This window comes from Choloepus didactylus, chromosome 21 (assembly GCF_015220235.1).
Source record: "Choloepus didactylus isolate mChoDid1 chromosome 21, mChoDid1.pri, whole genome shotgun sequence".
NCBI lineage: Eukaryota > Metazoa > Chordata > Mammalia > Pilosa > Megalonychidae > Choloepus > Choloepus didactylus.
Genome location: NC_051327.1, coordinates 37,903,029 through 37,924,944, shown reverse-complemented (window position 1 = coordinate 37,924,944; position 21,916 = coordinate 37,903,029). Strand labels below are relative to the sequence as shown.

At 40.6% G+C, this 21,916-nt stretch overlaps 1 protein-coding gene across 3 annotated transcripts in view; it reads right to left on the bottom strand.

The window, feature by feature from the left end:
* The window catches only part of SNX29 (sorting nexin 29), a 582,670-nt gene that overhangs the window by 520,659 nt on the left and 40,095 nt on the right, over positions 1-21,916 (bottom strand). For all 3 annotated transcript variants that reach the window (XR_005213521.1, XM_037814025.1, XM_037814026.1), the window contains exon 4: positions 8,257-8,381. Coding sequence is in view for 2 of the 3 variants with exons in the window: in XM_037814025.1 (XP_037669953.1) it covers positions 8,257-8,381 (125 nt within the window). In the remaining variant the exon portion in view is untranslated. The remainder of the gene's footprint in view (positions 1-8,256; positions 8,382-21,916) is intronic.

The window sequence follows — 21,916 nt, the reverse complement described above, 5'->3', positions numbered from 1 at the left end:
AAAGAATCCAAAGATAAACTATTAGGACTAAGCATAATCAAGCAAGGTCACTGGATGGTCAAGATACACAAAATGAAATCACATTTCCACATACCACAAGCTAACTATCAGAAAATAAAAAAAATTTAAATACCATTTATAACAACATCAAAAATATCAAACATATGGTTATAAATCTAACAAAACGTATTCACCAAAACCTACAAAACATTTTAGAGAGATACTGAAAAGGACTTAAAGAAAGGCTATACCATGTTCATGGACTGGAATACTCAATATTGTTAATATGTAAATCCTCCCAAAATTGATCTAGTGAACCAATATAATCCCAAATTTCCAACAAGCTGTTTTTTATTGCAGTAAAATACATATGACATAAAATTAACCATTCCAAAATATACAATTCAATGACATGTGGTACAACCAAAATGTTGTGCAACCATCACCACTATCTAGTTTCAATAATTTTTCATCACCCCAAACAAATGGAGCAGGGAAAACTGGATAGCCACATGCTCATTAAGCAATCACCTTCTATTTCTCACTCCCCCAGCAACCATTTATCTGCTTTCTGTCTCCACAGATTTGCCTATTCTGGATCTTTCATATAAATGGAATCATACAATATATCGCCTCTTCTTTCTGGCTTCTTTCACTTAGTATTATGTTTTCAAGTTCATCTATGTTGTACCAGGAATCAGTACTTTGTTCCTTTTTACGGCAGAATAATATTCCAATGATGAATATACCACATTTTGTTTATACATTCATCTGTTGATGGACATTTGGGTTGTTTCCTCTTTCAGGCTATTTTGAATAGGGCTGCCATGAACGGGTGTGTATAAATATTTGTTTGAATAGGAATTTTCAATTCTTTTGGGTAGATACCTATAAGCGGAATTGCTGGGGAAACTGATAAGTCTATGTTTAACTTTTTGAGGAACCACCAAACCATTTTTCACTGTGGCTGCACGATTTACATTCCCATTAGCAGTGTATGAAGGTCCCAATTTCTCCACATCCTTTGCAACAACTGTAATTTTCTACTGTTCTTTTTTTAAATTATTTTTATGGTCATCCTAGTGAGTGTGCAGTGATATCTCATTGTTGTTTTGATTTGCATTTCCCTAAAAACAAAGGATGCTGAACATCTTTCATGTGCTTACTGGCCATAAGTATAACTTCTTTGCAGATATATCTATTCATTTCCTTTGCCCATTTTTCCATTGGGTTGTTTGTCTTCCTGGTGTTGAGTTGTGACTATTCTTTATATATCTGGAAATAGACTCTTATCAGCTATATGACTTTCAAATGTTTTTTACATTCCATGGGTTACCTTTTCACTCTCTTGAGATTGTCCTTTGATGCACAGAGTTTTTTAATTTTAAGTCCAATTTACCTATTTTTTGTTGTTGCTTGTGATTTTATCATACTTTCAAAAACACTACCAAATCCAAGGTCAGGAAGGATTGCCTCCATGATTTCTTCTAGGCATTTCATAGTTTTGGCTCTTATATTTAGGTCTTTGATCCATTTTGAGTTAATTTTTGTATCTGATATAAGGTAGGAGTCCAATTTCATTCTTCTGCATGTGGCTATCCAGTTTTCCCTACTCCATTTGTTGAAGAAACTATTCTTTCCCCATTGAAGATCTTGGCACCCTTCTCAAAAATCAGTTGACTATAAACCCAGCAAGTTGTTTTATTCCAATGGTAATTGACAAGATGGTTCAAAAATACATGTGGAAATGCAAAAGGACAAGAATAGCCAAAACAATCTTGAAGAAGAATCACGGCGAAAGATTTACACTTAACAGTTATAAAGACTTTTCATAAAAATACAGTAATGAAGGCAATGTGTCATTGGCATAAAGATAAACAGGCCAATGGAATACAGTAGAAAATTCAGAAAAAGATCTAAAAATATATAGACACCTGATTTATGACAAAGAGAAAGAATAGGCAATAAATGGTGCTGGGTCGAATGGATATCCATAGGGAAGGAAAAAACTTGATTCTCTACCTCACACCATATATAAAAATAAATTCCAAGTATCATAAATCTCAAAATGAAAGATAAGGCTATCCACATGCAAAAGAATAAAGTGGACCCCTACTCACACCATATATAAAAATTAACTCATAATGGATCAAAGCCCAAATTTGTAAGACCTGAAACTATAAAACTCTTAGAAAGAAACAGAGGGAAATATCTTTAGGATCTTATGTTAGAAAATGGATTCTTAGATTTTACACCAAAAGCACAAGCAACAAAAGAAAAAGCAGATAAAATGGACTTCACCAAAATTAAAAACATTTGTGCATCAAAGGATACTATAAAGAAAGTGAAAAGATAACCAAGAGAATGGGAGAAAATAATTGCTAACTATATATCCTAGAAGGGTATAATATCCAGAATATTTAAAGAACTCATACAACTCAAATTTTTTTTTAAAAAAAAGCAATTAAAAAATTGGCAAAGGACTTGAGCAGACACTTCTCCAAACAACATACACAAATGGTTAAATATAGAACTACCATATGACCAGCAATCCTACTTCTAGGTATGTACCCGATGAATTGAAAACAGGGACTCAAACAGATATTTGTACATCAATATTCATAGAAGCATTTTTCACAGTAGCCAAAAGATGCAAGCAATCCAGGTGTCCATCAGATGAATGGATAAACAAAATGTGGAATATTATTTAGCTATAAAATGGAATGAAGCTCTGATATATGCCACAACATGGATAACCTAGGAGACATCATGTTAATGACAGACATGAAAGGATAAATACTATTTGATCTAACTTATATGAAATAACTTGAATATGCAAATTAATAGAAAATAGATTAGAGGTTACCAGGGACAGGGGAATGGGGGATAGTAGAGGGGAATGGGGAATCAATGCTTAATGGGTACAAAGTTTCTGTTTAGGGATAGAAAAGTTTTGGTAACGGATGGTGGTGAGGGCAGCACAACATTGTGAATGTAATTAATGCCACTAAATTGTATGCTTGGTTAAAACGGGAAATTATATGTTGTATATATGTTAACCATGGTAACAAAGAAAAGGGGGAGAGGAGTAAAGCAAAACTAGAAAATCAACAGAGTATCTTCATGACCTTGGAATAAACAAAGATTTCTTTAAAAGGACACAAAAGTGGTTAACACTAAAGATGAATAAATTGGATTAATTAAAATTAAGTATTTCCGTTCACCAAAAGATATGAAGGGAATAAAAAGGTAAGTTAGAGAGTGGGGAAAATGTTTGCAATGCATGTTTCCCATGAAGAACTTTATCTAGATAAAATAAAGAACTCCTACAAATTAATAAGAAAAAAATAGCAACCCAAAAGAAAAAATAGGCAACAGATTTGAACAGCCACTTCACCAAAGAGGATATCATAAGAAATGGGGCTCAACATCTGTGGTCATCGGAAAATGACAACTAAAACCACAATGAAATACCAGTGTGCACCCTTCAGGACAAAACTAAGTGTTGACAAGGAAATGGAGCAACCACAATTCTCAAACTCTGCAGATGCAAATGTGAACTGGGATAGCCACAGTCTCTATTAAAGCTCAGAATATACACCCTATGACTCAGCAATTCCACTCTAGGTAAATATCCTGAAGTGCATACATACTATGGTAGTCTGAAGTTTTATGTACCCCAGAAAAGGCCATGTTCTTTTACTCCATTCCTGTGGGTGTAGACCTACTGTGGGTAGGACCTTTTGATTAGGTTATTTCAATTGGGATGTGACCCACCACACTCAAGGTGAGTCTTATTCCTCTTACTGGAGTCCTTTATAAGAGGATAAAACACATACAAAAGCTAAGAGATGAAATTGAGATAAACTTATAGAGAAAAGTCCCAGAGAAGCTAAGAGAGGATGCACAGAAAACAGAGAGGAAGCCACTTAAGCCAGAAGCTGAAGGCAATGAAATACAGGAGAGTAGGACCAGCATACCCCGGCCATGTGCCTTCCCATGTGACAGAGGTGTCCCAGATACCGGCAGCCTATCTTCAGAGACCAGATATTGCCCTGTTGATGCCTTGAGTTGGACATTTTCATGGCCTAAGAACTATAAATTTTAACTTAATAAATCCCCATTGTAAAAGCCAACCCATTTCTAGTATATTGCATTCTGGCAGCTTTAGCAAACCGAAACACAGACATTCACCAAAAAACTCACACAAGAACAGCCACAGCCCCAATACTCATAATAGCCCCAAACTGGAAACAACCCAAATGCTTCAATAGTAAAGTAGAAAAAAAAGACATAAAATACCAAACATCAATGAAGATGAAGGACCTACCCAACAACTTAGCAGAATCTCACAAAACAATGTTGAGTGAAAAAAGCCAGACACCAAAGGTAACATATTAAAAGATGTTCAAAATCAGACACAAGTAATACATCATGTGAGAAGTCAGGGTAGTGGTTATCTTTGGGAGAAGGTGGGCAAAGTAACTGAAGAGGGCCTGAGGGAGGCTAATGGGGTGCTGATAATGTTCTATACCTTAATCCCAAAAACTAGTAACATGACTGGATTCACTCTGATAATTCACTGAGCTGTACACCTATGATTTGTGTGTTCATCTGTCTGTATGCAAAATATATACCCTTTTATTACAATATACAATATACAATCAAAGCTTAGGTTTCAAAAAATGTATCACTGTCCTAATTTGGCACCACAGGAAAGGCAGCAATAGGAGTCTGTAAAGTGAGTTGTCACAAAATTAACACATTGAAAAATTTATTTCCCTTATCCTGGACTACAGTCCCCAAAGAGCCAAATTAAAATATCAAGATATGGAAACAAAAGGTATTTTCCTCTTGATTCTAACCACAACAAAAACAGCAGCATAAGTACAACAGTAAATGGCAAACAATACTCTATCCCAATTGTTAGGGACAACAGGGAGAAGTGGAGACTGGTGAACTACAGCACATCTGCCCTGGATGCAGAGGACAGTGGTATCCAGCCACAGCTGCCAGTGCGAACATGGGCCCACATTCACAGCATTTCAGAAATGCTAGAAATCTACATTTCAACATGAAATTGCACAACATGTAAAGGTTACAACTTTTTTGTATTTCAGTGTTTGAAGCACACAGTATGAGGGCACCAGATCCCAACTGAGTACTACAGGTGCCCTAACCCCAGAGGACCAAATGCAGCCATGCCCCTGGCAGACATTTGATATTTATCAGCTGTACTGTTAATTTCAACACCATTTTGTTCAGTGTCATCACTTTGAAGTTCAACTTTACTATCTCCAAAGGATATGCTCATCTGTAAGCCGAGCTAATTCAGCAGCTTGTAGATTAATTCAGCATTATATTCTCTCCTGTCACTTTCAATTTAGTTAACCACTGAGCCTGAGTGTCCACAGAGGCACAATATTAGGCATCAGGCCCTCAGTTGGAAATGCGGTTAGGGAACAGGAATTTGGAGTCAGCCTGACCTGAGTTGGAATCCTCAGTTTTACCACTTCTCACATATGGGAACCTGGGCAACTTACTTTTTTTTTTTTTATTAACTTTTTTGAGCCTCAGTTTCATCCTCCAAAAAACATGGGCACCACCAACTATCCTGAACAGTTGCTGCCCCAGCAACAGCAGCAGCAGCTCTGTGGCAGGGCCGGGGCTGCAACTATCCTGAACAGTTGCTGCCCCAGCAACAGCAGCAGCAGCTCTGTGGCAGGGCCGGGGCTGACAGCTTCGCAAGCACTTTCTCCTCAAGCCTTTGCCGCAACCTTGAGAGACAAGTACTGTGATTACCCTTATGTCACACATGAGAAATCGGAAGCTCAGAGATGTCACTGAGAGTCGTGTGTGACAACTCACTGAGTGGGGATTGCAAGCCCTCAGTCTGGCTCCGGAGCCTGGGATCTTAATCAGGCACTAAGTAAAGGCCCTGGCCCATCAGCCAGCAAGAGTGAGGGACAGAGAGATGCTCATTTCCAAGCAATCCTTCCCTTCAGATCTCATTCTCTTCTTTCTGTCTGAAAGCGCCACTCCCAGGACGAAGAACAATCTCAAAAAACCACTGATCTGCTCTTTCCCAACTCTTAGCAGTTGAAAACCTACCTCCCCTCGGTTGTGAGGCTTTTAATCAAGTGTTCAATAGAAGGAAAGGAGTTTTAATCAGCCAAGTACTATCTCGCAAACAGTGAACGGCTAATCCTCATTGCCCACAACGATGACAGAAGCCTTCTGCAGCCACTCAAGGGCTAAGCTAGTTTGTTCTTTTCCCTGTTTCTGGTTGGTTAGGAGGCCACCCAACATCCTCATCAGCAAAATCCAGAGCCAGAGACTCTAAGTATTTGCCAGTCTCTATGGGCTTCAGATGCAACTCATGGTGGAATAAAGGGAACAGACAAGAACGCAAGGCCGGGGAGCCCTCAACAACTTTTTGGTTCCTCCCTGATTATTGGGGCCAAGAAACAAAAAGACAAGAAATCCAGTATGCCTTGATGGGAACAGAAAAACCCATTCTTCGCGGCCACAGAGTCAGAGTCTTAAGGGTGGAGGAGATGGAGGAACAGGTTAAAATTTAAAATGTGTTGGGAGAGGAAGGTAACTGGTTCAACTTTTACTGGGTGCTACGACCTAAAGCAGGTGTTTTACGGGAGGCTCCCACTGAATCCTCCCAATTGATACACTATCCCTCTTTACAGGTGAAAAATCTCAGGCTCAGAGAGGAGAACTTTCCCAAGGTCATACCAGACACACCCTGCCCTCTGACTCCAGAGCCAAGGTTGTCTCTGCCATACCCGGCACCTGCCCCAGGCCTGGAAGGAAGCAGACCAAGAGCCTGGTGGTTTAATCCACACCAGTTTACCTAGGGTGGGTAGCTTCTCCATTAGGCTGATAAGAAGGAAACAAGAAGAAATGCAAGGGCCCAGGAAGCCTAGGGGGTCTAAGGGAAAAGTCTGTCTGAGCCTCCTCAATCAGCCCGCAACACTAAGCCACCTCCACCCAGATGCTCAAAAGCGTCACAGAAATGAGAAGCCACTGAGACACAATCGAGGTTGACATCGGAGGGGCCAAGGCAGGGGGTAGCAATTTCCACTGGGCCTGAGGGCCTGCTGCTGGCTCTCCCCTGAGGCGGCTCCCCACTCCCTGGCTCCTAAAGGAGGGGACCCCAGAGCACAGGAGAAAAACCAACAGGCATAAGAATCCCTCTCGCCACTGACCACTGACTGCTGACCCCAATAGGAACCACATCCATTTCTGAAAAACAGCAACTGCAAAGATAAGCGATAAGAATCAAAGATGTGTTGAAGGCTGGAGGGATGGGGAAGGAGATACACCAACATGAGGGAGAGAGGAAGGCTTGGGATTCAGACATCAGAGAATTTCCACAGACATCTCACCAAACACAGCAAGTTCTGATTTTTGATTGTGAAAGAAGGGGAATTTTCCAAAGATAACATCTTACTCAGCAGTGACTCTGATGTTATCACATTAACAAGAAAAGATTCGGGAATTCGAGACAGCAGCCACAAGCCCGGTCTGAGAGAACCTTCTTTTTCAAGTTTGGAGGGAAGAGAACAGGGGATGTTTTTTATACAACATGATACACTTCAAGGTTCAGGTCTAAAGCGAATCACTGTTAACATTTTACTTGTCTGTAGATGGAGATGGTATCTCCCCTCTCACAGGGGCCTGAATGAGTCAATTTACTTATCCAGTAAGTGTTAATAGTTATAAACATTATCATTACCACAATCATTCAAAGACACTAGAGCATGGCATCCAGGAAGTGCTTTTTATGGCATTAAAATGGATGAGAGCAGAACAAGCTCAGACACCTGAGGGCTTTCTGTTGCTGTTGAAGACAGTTTTAATTATAAAATGTCATGATATCTCCATGCATAAAATTAAAACATATTATTAATTTCCCAGCAATTGCGGCGCCACATTTGTGAAATAAGCACCTTGGTAGCAGGCCCCTGAACCCCGCGGAGACATAACACGTGGCTCGGAGAATTCTGCACAATGGACGGCTTCATTTAACATGACAGACAATGCAATTTTTTTTAATACAAATAAGACAAACTCACACATAGTTTTCTGCTCCTCTCCCCCACCCCACCCCCTGCCCTCTGAGCCAATTCCACACAATGATAGGCTTGCCCACTATTTAAAAATAAATAAAAATATAAAGAGGGAGAGCAAAACCGGGAGGGGAGAGCACATCCTCCCCACTGCAGCCTGGCAGAGTAGTACCTGTTTCGGTTTTGCTGGCAAAGCCCGCTGCCTGCTTGATCGCTGCCGCCGTGAGTGCGAGTCCCCGACTCCTCCTCAAGCCATGCTGCAGGACGGCTTCCAGCTGGGCGCACAGGCAGGTAACCCTGCGGGAGAAGCAAGAGGTTCGTCATCCACCTGGGAAGAGGGCCAGCCCCAGCACCTCCAGGGAGCGCAGAGTCGCCAGGTGCAAACCTCAAGGTGAGAGTGGAGAAGAGACACCTGGAGGGACCTCAGAGGCTGGGAACTGACTCGGGCTGCTCCCCACACTTCTCTCCATTTACATTCATTTCACATGACCCTGGGAAACCCCACACTGGCCACACTCTTCAGACTCCTGAAAGCATAGCAACAATTCACAAGGAACTATGGAAAGCTGCTGAATTGGGGCCAGCTGGGGGTTTAAAAAAAAAAGCCAATTTAAAAACAAATCAGTTCAGGGTGGGGAGGGATTGGCTTGTTAACTGCATCCAGTTCACAAGTTTCAACTCTAATTCACACTGCACATAGTTTAAGGAATAAGATTACATTTTCTGAGATTGAATTCGCCAGCCTGCCAAGTTGGAAACATTGTGCAATTTCATGGCCTGTTACATACACTGAAAAATAATATGAATTCTGATCCTTGTTCTTTATTTTATTGTAAGAGATTACATTGTAAAGTCAGATCCAGAGTTGACTGAATTTTCAATAACATTACAATTACTATGCACTTAATTGAATTCATTTCTCAGTAACCAAAGAAACAGGAGATTCAGGAACATGTTCAAAAAGAGATGAGGCCATAGCAACTACACTCACTTCTTAAGGATCCTCCCTGGGCTCCTGGGCCCCCGCAACTGGATCTGTGGACTTCAGGGCCCCCTCCATTAACTCATACTTCAAATGTTAATGTTCCAGGTGTCAGACATTATTCCGAGACAAAGGTGAGACTGAGACAAGCACGCTCTCTACTTTGCTGCATTTACGTGGTGCCAGCACAGGGAGATACACAAGCGAAACAGCTAACCAGACCATATCAGTTGATGAGCACTTTAAAGAAAATAAAACAGAATGAGGTGGGAGGTTGAAACAGGGCAGGGACTAGCTTAGATTCTGTGGCCTGAATGAAGGTGACCTTGGAGCTATGACCAGGCCATGATAAGAAGCAGCTGGCTGGGCAGAGGGACCCAGTGCAAAGGGCCTGAGGCCCCGTTCATCTGGCTCAACTCTGCCTAACTGCTGGCATTTCCTGCCCCACCCACCCCCACACCTGTAGTAAAAATACACCAAGTATTCATCACTCTGAAGGTGGTAAAACATCTTCATGTCCATTATGAAATGAGCTCCTCCATCAACATTATGATATAGGTGGAGGCAGGTATTATTATCACCACTTTACACCTGAAGAAACAAAGACTTAAAGGCATTTGAGTGACTTCCTGAAGACAGCACACATTAAGCAGCAACCTCTGTACTCCAGTTCCACCCACCCCCATGCTGACCCACACCACCAGGTCAACATCCTGTCTTCTAAGACAAACATCCCCTAACTCCCATACCCAACCTGCACCCATGTCATTCCGTCAATGCCAGGAAACCACAACATGGAGTCAGCAAATACACAGCACTCGTGCCTTGCTCTCCCTCTGTGCCCGGGCTGACACTGCTAATCCATTCCAGCGTTTTAGGTGCCCCTGCCAAAGGATCCGAGTCGGCCTCCCCAGGAAGGAAGGCTCTTTGCCACCCTTAACCTTTCCCCTCAACTACACTATCCAGTTTCCAACTCCTATCATGGCTTTCCCATATTTATACTCCCTGAAAACAGCTCAGTGCCTGGCAGACACAGCATACACCCACCAGACACCCACCAAAACTGACCATATTCCACAGTAATCAAGAAAAATGGAACCATGCCTAGGAAAACAGTCCTGGGCTTTGTTTAGAGTGCTCCCTAATTAACCAAAGCCAGTACTTTTTAAAAATCACCTGCAAATACATTGAGCAGCTCAGCATCATGAAGCTTACACAAATAAGACAGAGCCTTCAAAAATTAGTACAGGGGAAAAGAGACAAAGGCTGTGCAACAATTAAAGGCATTTTTTTCGATAGAAATGATGACACCAGACAAGAATTGAACAATGCTCAGAAGTAAATAGGAAGGCCAATCAGAGTAGGAGCTTTGGGATTTGTTTTCCTTGTAATAGAATAAGATCAATTTTACATTCCACATCCAGAAAAGCAACTCTTCTACTCTTGCCACCACTAATCTGATGATGCCAAATGCAGCCCAGAATTTGACAAGTCCTTAAACAGTCATCCTCAAAAGGCAAAGAGCAAAGAGGAGCTTAGCAACCCTAAGACACAGTCAATGTCCTTGCACAGTATCTGGCACACAGCAGGCCCACTAAACGCCTGAACGGTGAATGACGGCCAAATAGTCAATCTGCTCCCAAGGAGCTTAAAAAGACTGGAGAGACATGAAACAGTCATGCAGAAAAATAGCAATACAAGGAAGCCTGTACCAAAGGGTGTTTCACTGTGAGCCAGGTGAATCAGAAAAGCTATTTGCATTGGGTGTAGACCAGGGTTTCTCAACCTCTGCACTGACATTTTGGACTGAATAATTTTTTGCGGTGGGGCCTGTCCTGTGCATTGTGGAACACTGAGCAGCATCCCTGGCCTCTACCCACTAGATGCCAGTAGCACCCCCTTCAGTTGCAACAGCAAAAATGTCTCCAGACATTACCAAATATCCCCTGGAGGCACCATCGACCAGCTGAGAATCCCAGGTTTAGACTGACTCTGGTGTCAATTCTGGCTCTGCCACTTCTTAAGAGTGAGGCCTCTTCAGATCTCCTCACCTACAAAGTAGAACACGCAAACTCGCCTCCAGCAGGTGCTGTGAGAACTGTCTGATTCGAAGGTTCCCTCCACTGACTCAGTGGCTCTCAAGCTGGCTGTGCAGTAGAACCACCTGGGGTGCTTTAAAAAGATGCTAGGCCCAGGCCCACACCAGACCAATGAGTCTGGGGGTCAGTTTGGGCCTGCATACTTTTTAAACTTATTTCAGAGCACCTGTGGCACCACACCAAACTGTCTTCCATTGACCTTGTAGGAATTAACAAGATTTTAGACATTAGCCTCCAATGACACCCAGGCTAAGTCAGACAAGGGTACTGTCAATACAGCTTGGAACCATCCATCCACATCATCCTAGCCTCACCGGTCTCCCTGACAAGGGAACCCAGGACCCAGATCAGGAGGAGCATGTGTTGAACATCCCATTCTCAATTCCATAGCTTGGCTCTGATGCACAGGTCATCATCTCTAGGTAAAACTTGGCCCCTAAGGGCAACAGAAAGCAGGTGAACAGCACAAATCCCATTTCCACATTGGGGGAAAATCCCAGCAACATAACCTATAGGTGAGACATTTTCAGTATTCTCCCTGATACACCCAGGTCAACCTAACCTAATGCAGCAGAAAACTCCCATGGCCACAAGTCCTGAAATTAGCTCATTATGATGCTTGCTTTGCTGCAGGCTATTCTACTTAAGAACAATCCCACGCACACAGCACACCCCTTTTTCACCTCTCCATCTGACCTGAGCATACACCTACTGGTCAAGACCTAGCTCAAGTGTCCCCTCCTCCAGAAAGCCTTCCTGAGTGCTTCCTCATTCTGAGCTTCTTTCTACTGCAGCACTTGCCCCTCTCTAAGTTTATGATCTGATTTCCATGGCTGCCTCCCCTTACTAACTGTGCGTTTCCTGATAATAAGGGTCATGCCTCATTCATCCCTGACAATAAGGGCTGTGCCTCATTCATCGTGGTTGCCCCTGCACCTAGCACAATGCATGGCACATGGTGCTATGGTAACTAGAATGAAAACAGCCCTTCCCCTCAGGGAACTCAGAATGCGGACTTGATTTGGACATTTTTATGGCCTTCAGACTGTAAATTTGTAACCAAATAAACCCCCTTGATAAAAGCCAATCCATTTCTGGTATTTTGCATAATGGCATTAGCAAACCAGAGCACCTGGTTATCTGATAATTCCTGAAAAATGAAAGGGGCACCTGCTTTAGTGTAGCTCTTTAATTTCTCAGCTCACTCTCCACTATTTCCCAGAATGCTCTCTACTAAACAACCACCCAGAGCTTCACTGTGGTGAGTTAGCTGCCTCTCCGGCATTTTATCACATCTAACTTCGATTCCATGTTATTGAATTGGGACATGTTTTATTAAGTGGGGCACTTAATTAATAGTAAATGTTTTTTTAAAAAAAAAGCATCACATGACAACATCACTCTAAGTTTTTATAGATACAGCTGTTTACTTGTAAATGGTCCAGCCACATAGCAATAGCATAAACAGTTTATAATCCAGCCCACCAGTTTTGAAATTACATGAAGATATTCTATTTTTTGTTTTTTAATATAGGAGGATTACTAATTTTTCCAAGTGGATTTTATTCATATTTTTATACCTCACTGTTTCAAATTTACATAAAACATAGCTGCTTTTCAGCATTATTTTTAATAGCCAAGAGCTGGAAGCAATCCAAATGTCCACCAACTGATCAACGGATAAATAATACATGGAATACACTAGAATACTATCCAGCAAGAAAAGGAATAAGGTACTGGTACATGCTACAACATAAATCAATCTTGAAAACATTATGTTAAATGAGAGAAGCTAGTTACAAAAGACCACATATTTTATTATTCCATTGATATGAAAAGTCAATAAAGGGTAAATACACAGAAATATAAAATCAGTTAGTAGTTGCCTAGGGCCTGGAATAGAATCATGGATTAAGTGTAAACTGGCACAGGGAAACTCTGGAGTGATGGAAATGTCCTAGAACTAGACTGGGGTGATGGTTGCACAAATGTGTAAGTTTATTTTTAAAAACTCACTGAATTGTCCACTTAACAATGGGTAGATTTTATGGTATGTAAATTAAATGTCAAGAAAGGTGTTTTTAAAAAATGCTCTGAAGGTCCTCAGTAAATGTCTGATGAAGGAACAAAGGAGTTAATGAATGGAAAATGAAATAACTTCCTCCTGCTGAATTTTAAACTGTTCACCAGAGCCAGCATAGCTGGACACCACACTGGCTAAACTAGTTTACTGCTAAGATTCATAAGTGTTTGCCTTCCTGAGCTTTGTCCTAGATTTCCAGACTGTTTAACCTACCACATTAATCTACAAAAAGATTCCTAAGAATCCTGTATTTTTTTAGAGCAAACGTTAGAACAGATAGGATCAACAATAAATGGTGCAGTCTAAGGAACTGTCACAAATTAGCCTTGTGACACAAGGGCATATTTCAAACAGAGCCTTTTCCTACCATTAGAGCTTTACTGGAAACTTTTTGAGAAAACCAAGGGCGATCATGGAAATGGACTGGAGCATTCTCATGTGTAAAGCCCCAATATCACCAGAAATAGAGCCAACTGTACCCTAAAACTCAGCCAACTAACAGCATTAGCCATAACTCATATCTAACACAGAACAGTCATCAACCAGCATGGCAAAAGCAAGGCCATTACATGGCAAGAATGTGAAACAGGCCATGCCCCTACATTTATGTTTTATAAATTAAATATAAATTTCAAAAAGGTTCACACCCTTTTGGCCCATGAACTTCACTAGCAGAAATCAATCCTTCTATAATCTACAAATCACACAAAAATTTAAGAATAAAGATATTCAAAACAGCACTACTTACACTAGTGGAAAGTTGGAAACCTCCTGGATATCTAACATCTACAGAACTCATTAAACAAATTATAGCATAGCATATAACTGAATGTTATTTAGTTCTTAAATACAGCTACCGAGGGCTTACAATGATAAGGCAACATGTTTACAATATAATGTAAAATGAAAGGTAAGCAGAACATGAAACAGTACATTAAGTATGCTCTCAACTAAAAAAAAAAATCACAACCTGACGGGAATTGTGTGAAAGCATCTTTGTGAAAAAATTACCGGTGATGTTTTTTCTGGCATCTATAGTTTTCTGAACTTAGCTCATTTTCTAAAATAAGCATAAAAATTATTCATGACTCAAGAACCAGAAACACTGCTAACTTGGGCTATAGATAAAAAATGGAGAAATATGGTTTAAAGGTTATGATGAGGAAAAAGCATGCAACTATTTAAAATACATGTAAAGAGTATTAAATATCATTTTTAAAAAGCTTAGATTATACTTTAAGTGAAAAAAGCAGGTCTAAAAGTGTCTTACTTACAAACCAAAAATACTACAATAAAAGACAGCACAACATTAAAAGGTATGGACAAAATGGAAGAAGGGATCATAAATCATATTTTTAACAAGAAAGATACAGAGCCTATATGAAGAAAACTATAAAATTTTATTAAAGAGTAAAGAGGGAGGTGGGGCAAGATGGCAGACTGGTGAGCTGTATGTTTTAGTTACTCCTCCAGGAAAGTAGGTAGAAAGCCAGGAACTGCGTGGACTGGACGCCACGGAGCAATCTGACTTTGGGCATACTTCATACAACACTCATGAAAACGTGGAACTGCTGAGATCAGTGAAATCTGTAAGTTTTTGTGGCCAGGGGACCCGCACCCCTCCCTGCCAGGCTCAGTCCCGTGGGAGGAGGGGCTGTCAGCTCCGGGAAGGAGAAGGGAGAACTGCAGTGGCAGCCCTTATCGGAAACTCATTCTACTGATCCAAACTCCAACCATAGATACACTGAGACCAGACACCAGAGAATCTGAGAGCAGCCAGCCCAGCAGAGAGGAGACAGGCATAGAAAAAAACAGCACAAAAAACTCCAAAATAAAAGCGGAGGATTTTTGGAGTTCTGGTGAACATAGAAAGGGCAGAGCTCAGGCCCTGAGGCTCATATGAAAATCCCGAAGAAAAGCTGATCTCTCTGCCCTGTGGATCTTTCCTTAACGGCCCTAATTGCTTTGTCTCTTAGCATTTCAATAACCCATTAGATCTGTGAGGAGGGCCCATTTTTTTTTTTTTTTAATCCTTTTTTCTTTTTCTAAAACAATTACTCTAAGAAGCCCAATACAGAAAGCTTCAAAGACTTGCAATTTGGGCAGGTCAAGACAAGAGCAGAACTAAGAGAGCTCTGAGACAACAGGCAATAATCCAGTGGCTGAGAAAATTCACTAAACACCACAACTTCCCAAGAAAAGGGGGGTGTCCACTCAAAGCCATCATCCTGGTGGACAGGAAACACTCCTGCCCGTCACCAGCCCCATAGCCCAGAGCTGCCCCAGACAACCCAGTGTGACGGAAGTGCTTCAAGTAACAGGCACACACCACAAAACTGGGCGTGGACATTAGCCTTCCCTGCAACCTCAGTTGATTGTCCCAGAGTTGGGAAGGTGGAGCAGTGTGAATTAACAAAGCCCCATTCAGCCATCATTTCAGCAGACTGGGAGCCTCCCTACACAGCCCAGCAGCCCAGAACCGCCCTGGGGGGACGAGACTCACCTGTGACATAGCACAGTCATCCCTCAACAGAGGACCAGGGGGTGCACGGCCTGGAAGAGGGACCCACTTCCAAGTCTCAGGAGCCATACGCCAATACCAAGGACTTGTGGGTCAGTGGCAGAGACAAACTGTGGCAGGACTGAACTGAAGGATTAGACTATTGCAGCAGCTTTAAAACTTCAGGATCACCAAGGAGATTTGATTGTTAGAGCCACCCCCCGTCCCTGACTGCCCAGAAACACGCCCCATATACAGGGCGGGCAACACCAACTACACACGCAAGCTTGGTACACCAATTGGACCTCACAAGACTCACTCCCCCACTCACCACAAAAGCAAAGCAGGGGAAAACTGCCTTGTAGAGAACAGGTGGCTCGTGGACACCACCTGCTGGTTACTTAGAGAAAGTGTACTCCACGAAGCTGTAGATCTGATAAATTAGAGATAAGGACTTCAATTGGTCTACAAATCCTAAAAGAACCCTATCAAGTTCAGCAAATGCCAAGAGGCCAAAAACAACAGAAAATTATAAAGCATATGAAAAAAACAGACGATATGGATAACCCAAGCCCAAGCACCCAAATCAAAAGATCAGAAGAGACACAGCACCTGGAGCAGCTACTCAAAGAACTAAAGATGAAAAATGAGACCATAGTACAGAATACAAAGGATATCAAGAAGAACTTAAAAGAGCATAAAGAAGACATTGCAAGACTAAATAAAAAAACAGATGATCTTATGGAAATTAAAGAAACTGTTGACCAAATTAAAAAGATTCTGGACACTCATAGTACAAGACTAGAGGAAGATGAACAACACATCAGTGACCTGGAAGATGACAGAATGGAAAATGAAAGCATAAAAGAAAGAATGGGGAAAAAGATAGAAAAAATTGAAACGGACCTCAGGGATATGATAGATAATATAAAACGTCCAAATATAAGACTCATTGGTGTTCCAGAAGGGGAAGAAAAGGGTAAAGGTCTAGGAAGAGTATTCAAACAAATTGTTGGGGAAAACTTCCCAAATCTTCTAAACAACATAAATACACAAATCATAAATGCTCAGCGAACTCCAAATAGAATAAATCCAAATAAACCCACTCCGAGACATATTCTGATCACACTGTCAAACACGGAAGGAGCAAGTTCTGAAAGCAGAAAGACAAAAGCAATTCACCACATACAAAGGAAACAGCATAAGACTAAGTAGTGACTACTCAGCGGCCACCATGGAGGCGAGAAGGCAGTGGCACGATATATTTAAAATGCTGAGTGAGAAAAATTTCCAACCAAGAATACTTTATCCAGCAAAGCTCTCCTTCAAATTTGAGGGAGAGCTTAAATTTTTCACAGACAAACAAATGCTGAGAGAATTTGCTAACAAGAGACCTGCCCCACTGGAGATACTAAAGGGAGCCCTACAGACAGAGAAACAAAGAAAGGACAGAGAGACTTCGAGAAAGGTTCAGTGCTAAAGAGATTCGGTATGGGTACAATAAAGGATATTAATAGAGAGAGGGGAAAATATGTATGACAAACATAAATCAAAGGATAAGATGGCTGATTCAAGAAATGCCTTCACGGTTATAACGGTGAATGTAAATGGATTAAACTCCCCAATTAAAAGATATAGATTCGCAGAATGGATCAAAAAAAATGAACCATCAATATGTTGCATACAAGAGACTCATCTTAGACACAGGGACACAAAGAAACTGAAAGTGAAAGGATGGAAAAAAATACTTCATGCAAGCTACAGCCAAAAGAAAGCAGGTGTAGCAATATTAATCTCAGATAAAATAGACTTCAAATGCAGGGATGTTTTGAGAGACAAAGAAGGCCACTACATACTAATAAAAGGGGCAATTCAGCAAGAAGAAATAACAATCGTAAATGTCTATGCACCCAATCAAGGTGCCACAAAATACATGAGAGAAACACTGGCAAAACTAAAGGAAGCAATTGATGTTTCCACAATAATTGCGGGAGACTTCAACACATCACTCTCTCCTATAGATAGATCAACCAGACAGAAGACCAATAAGGAAACTGAAAACCTAAACAATCTGATAAATGAATTGGATTTAACAGACATATATAGAACATTACATCCCAAATCACCAGGATACACATACTTCTCTAGTGCTCACGGAACTTTCTCCAGAATAGATCATATGCTGGGACATAAAACAAGCCTCAATAAATTTAGAAAGATTGAAATTATTCAAAGCACATTCTCTGACCACAATGGAATACAATTAGAAGTCAATAACCATCAGAGACTTAGAAAATTCACAAATACCTGGAGGTTAAACAACACACTCCTAAACAATCAGTGGGCTAAAGAAGAAATAGCAAGAGAAACTGCTAAATATATAGAGACGAATGAAAATGAGAACACAACATACCAAAACCTATGGGATGCAGAAAAAGCAGTACTGAGGGGGAAATTTATAGCACTAAACACATATATTAAAAAGGAAGAAAGAGCCAAAATCAAAGAAGTAATGGATCAACTGAAGAAGCTAGAAAATGAACAGCAAACCAATCCGAAACCAAGTAGAAGAAAAGAAATAACAAGGATTAAAGCAGAAAGAAATGACATAGAGAACAAAAAAACAATAGAGAGGATAAATATCACCAAAAGTTGGTTCTTTGAGAAGATCAACAAGATTGACAAGCCCCTAGCTAGACTGACAAAATCAAAAAGAGAGAAGACCCATATAAACAAAATAATGAATGAAAAAGGTGACATAACTGCAGATCCTGAAGAAATTAAAAAAATTATAAGACGATACTATGAACAACTGTATGGCAACAAACTGAATAATGCAGAGGAAATGGACAATTTCCTGGAAACATATGAACAACCTAGACTAACCAGAGAAGAAATAGAAGACCTCAATCAACCCATCACAAGCAAAGAGATCCAATCAGTCATCTAAAATCTTCCCACAAATAAATGCCGAGGGCCAGATAGCTTCACAGGGGAATTCTACCAAACTTTCCAGAAAGAACTGACACCAATCTTACTCAAACTCTTTCAGAACATTGAAGAAAATGGAACACTACCTAACTCATTTTATGAAGCTAACATCAATCTAATACCAAAACCAGGCAAAGATGCTACAAAAAGGGAAAACTACCGGCCAATCTCCCTAATGAACATAGATGCAAAAATCCTCAACAAAATACTTGCAAATGGAATCCAAAGACACATTAAAAAAATCATACACCATGACCAAGTGGGGTTCATTCCAGGCATGCAAGGAGGGTTCAACATAAGAAAATCAATCAATGTATTACAACACATTAAAAATTCAAAAGGGAAAAATCAAATGATCATCTCAACAGATGCTGAAAAAGCATTTGACAAAATCCAACATCTGTTTTTGATAAAAACACTTCAAAAGGTAGGAATTGAAGGAAACTTCCTCAATATGATAAAGAGCACATATGAAAAACCCACAGCCAGCATAGTACTCAATGGTGAGAGACTGAAAGCCTTCCCTCTAAGATCAGGAACAAGACAAGGATGCCCGCTGTCACCACTGTTATTCAACATTGTGCTGGAAGTGCTAGCCAGGGCAATCTGGCAAGACAAAGAAATAAAAGGCATCCAAATTGGAAAAGAAGAAGTGAAACTGTCATTGTTCGCAGATGATATGATCTTATATCTGGAAAACCCTGAGAAATCGACGATACAGCTACTAGAGCTAATAAACAAATTTAGCAAAGTAGTAGGATACAAGATTAATGCACATAAGTCAGTAATGTTTCTATATGCTATAAATGAACAAACTGAAGAGACACTCAAGAAAAAGATACCATTTTCAACAGCAACTAAAAAAATCAAGTACCTAGGAATAAGCTTAACCAAAGATGTAAAAGACCTATACAAAGAAAACTACGTAACTCTACTAAAAGAAATAGAAGGGGACCTTAAAAGATGGAAAAATATTCCATGTTCATGGATAGGAAGGCTAAATGTCATTAAGATGTCAATTCTACCCAAACTCATCTACAGATTCAATGCAATCCCAATCAAAATTCCAACAACCTACTTTGCAGACTTGGAAAAGCTAGTTATCAAATTTATTTGGAAAGGGAAGATGCCTTGAATTGCTAAAGACACTCTAAAAAAGAAAAATGAAGTGGGAGGACTTACACTGCCTGACTTTGAAGCTTATTATAAAGCCACAGTAGTCAAAACAGCACGGTACTGGCACAAAGATAGACATATCGATCAATGGAATCGAATTGAGAATTCAGAGATAGACCCCCAGATCTATGGCCGACTGATCTTTGTTAAGGCCCCCAAAGTCACTGAACTGGGTCATAATGGTCTTTTCAACAAATGGGGCTGGGAGAGTTGGATATCCATATCCAAAAGAATGAAAGAGGACCCCTACCTCACACCCTACACAAAAATTAACTCAAAATGGACCAAAGATCTCAATATAAAAGAAAGTACCATAAAACTCCTAGAAGATAATGTAGGAAAACATCTTCAAGACCTTGTATTGGGCAGACACTTCCTAGACTTTACACCCAAAGCACAAGCAACAAAAGAAAAAATAGATAAATGGGAACTCCTCAAGCTTAGAAGTTTCTGCACCTCAAAGGAATTCCTCAAAAAGGTAAAGAGGCAGCCAACTCAATGGGAAAAAATTTTTGGAAACCATGTATCTAACAAAAGACTGATATCTTGCATATATAAAGAAATCCTACAACTCAATGACAATAGTACAGACAGCCCAATTATAAAATGGGCAAAAGATATGAAAAGACAGTTCTCTGAAGAGGAAATACAAATGGCCAAGAAACACATGAAAAAATGTTCAGCTTCATTAGCTATTAGAGAGATGCAAATTAAGACCACAATGAGATACCATCTAACACCGATTAGAGTGGCTGCCATTAAACAAACAGGAAACTACAAATGCTGGAGGGGATGTGGAGAAATTGGAACTCTTATTCATTGTTAGTGGGACTGTATAATGGTTCAGCCACTCTGGAAGTAAGTCTGGCAGTTCCTTAGAAAACTAGATATAGAGTTACCATTCGATCCAGCGATTACACTTCTCGGTATATACCCGGAAGATCGGAAAGCAGTGACACGAACAGATATCTGCACGCCAATGTTCATAGCAGCATTATTCACAATTGCCAAGAGATGGAAACAACCCAAATGTCCTTCAACAGATGAGTGGATAAATAAAATGTGGTATATACACACGATGGAATACTACACGGCAGTAAGAAGGAACGATCTCGTGAAACATATGACAACATGGATGAACCTTGAAGACATAATGCTGAGCGAAATAAGCCAGGCACAAAAAGAGAAATATTATATGCTACCACTAATGTGAACTTTGAAAAATGTAAAACAAATGGTTTTTAATGCAGAATGTAGGGGAACTAGCAATAGAGAGCAATTAAGGAAGGGGGAACAATAATCCAAGAAGAACAGATAAGCTATTTAACGTTCTGGGGATGCCCAGGAATGACTATGGTCTGTTAATTTCTGATGGATATAGTAGGAACAAGTTCACAGAAATGTTGCTATATTAGGTAACTTCCTTGGGGTAAAGTAGGAACATGTTGGAAGTTAAGCAGTTATCTTAGGTTAGTTGTCTTTTTCTTACTCCCTTGTTATGGTCTCTTTGAAATGTTCTTTTATTGTATTTTTTTTTTTATTTTTTTTTTCATACATTGATAAAAAAAAAAAAAACAAGGAAAAAAATATGTAGGGCCCCCTTGAGGAGCCTGTGGAGAATGCAGGTGTATTGGCCTACCCCACCTCGATGGTTGCTAACATGACCACAGACATAGGGGACTGGTGGTTTGATGGGTTGAGCCCTCTACCATAGGTTTTACCCTTGGGAAGACGGTTGCTGCAAAGGAGAGGCTAGGCCTCCCTATAATTGTGCCTAAGAGCCCCCTCCCGAATGCCTCTTTGTTGCTCAGATGTGGCCCTATCTCTCTACCTAAGCCAACTTGAAAGGTGAAATCACTGCCCTCCCCTCTACGTGGGATCAGACACCCAGGAGAGTGAATCTCCCTGGCAACGTGGAATATGACTCCCGGGGAGGAATGTAGACCCGGCATCGTGGGACGGAGAACATCTTCTTGACCAAAAGGGGGATGTGAAAGGAAA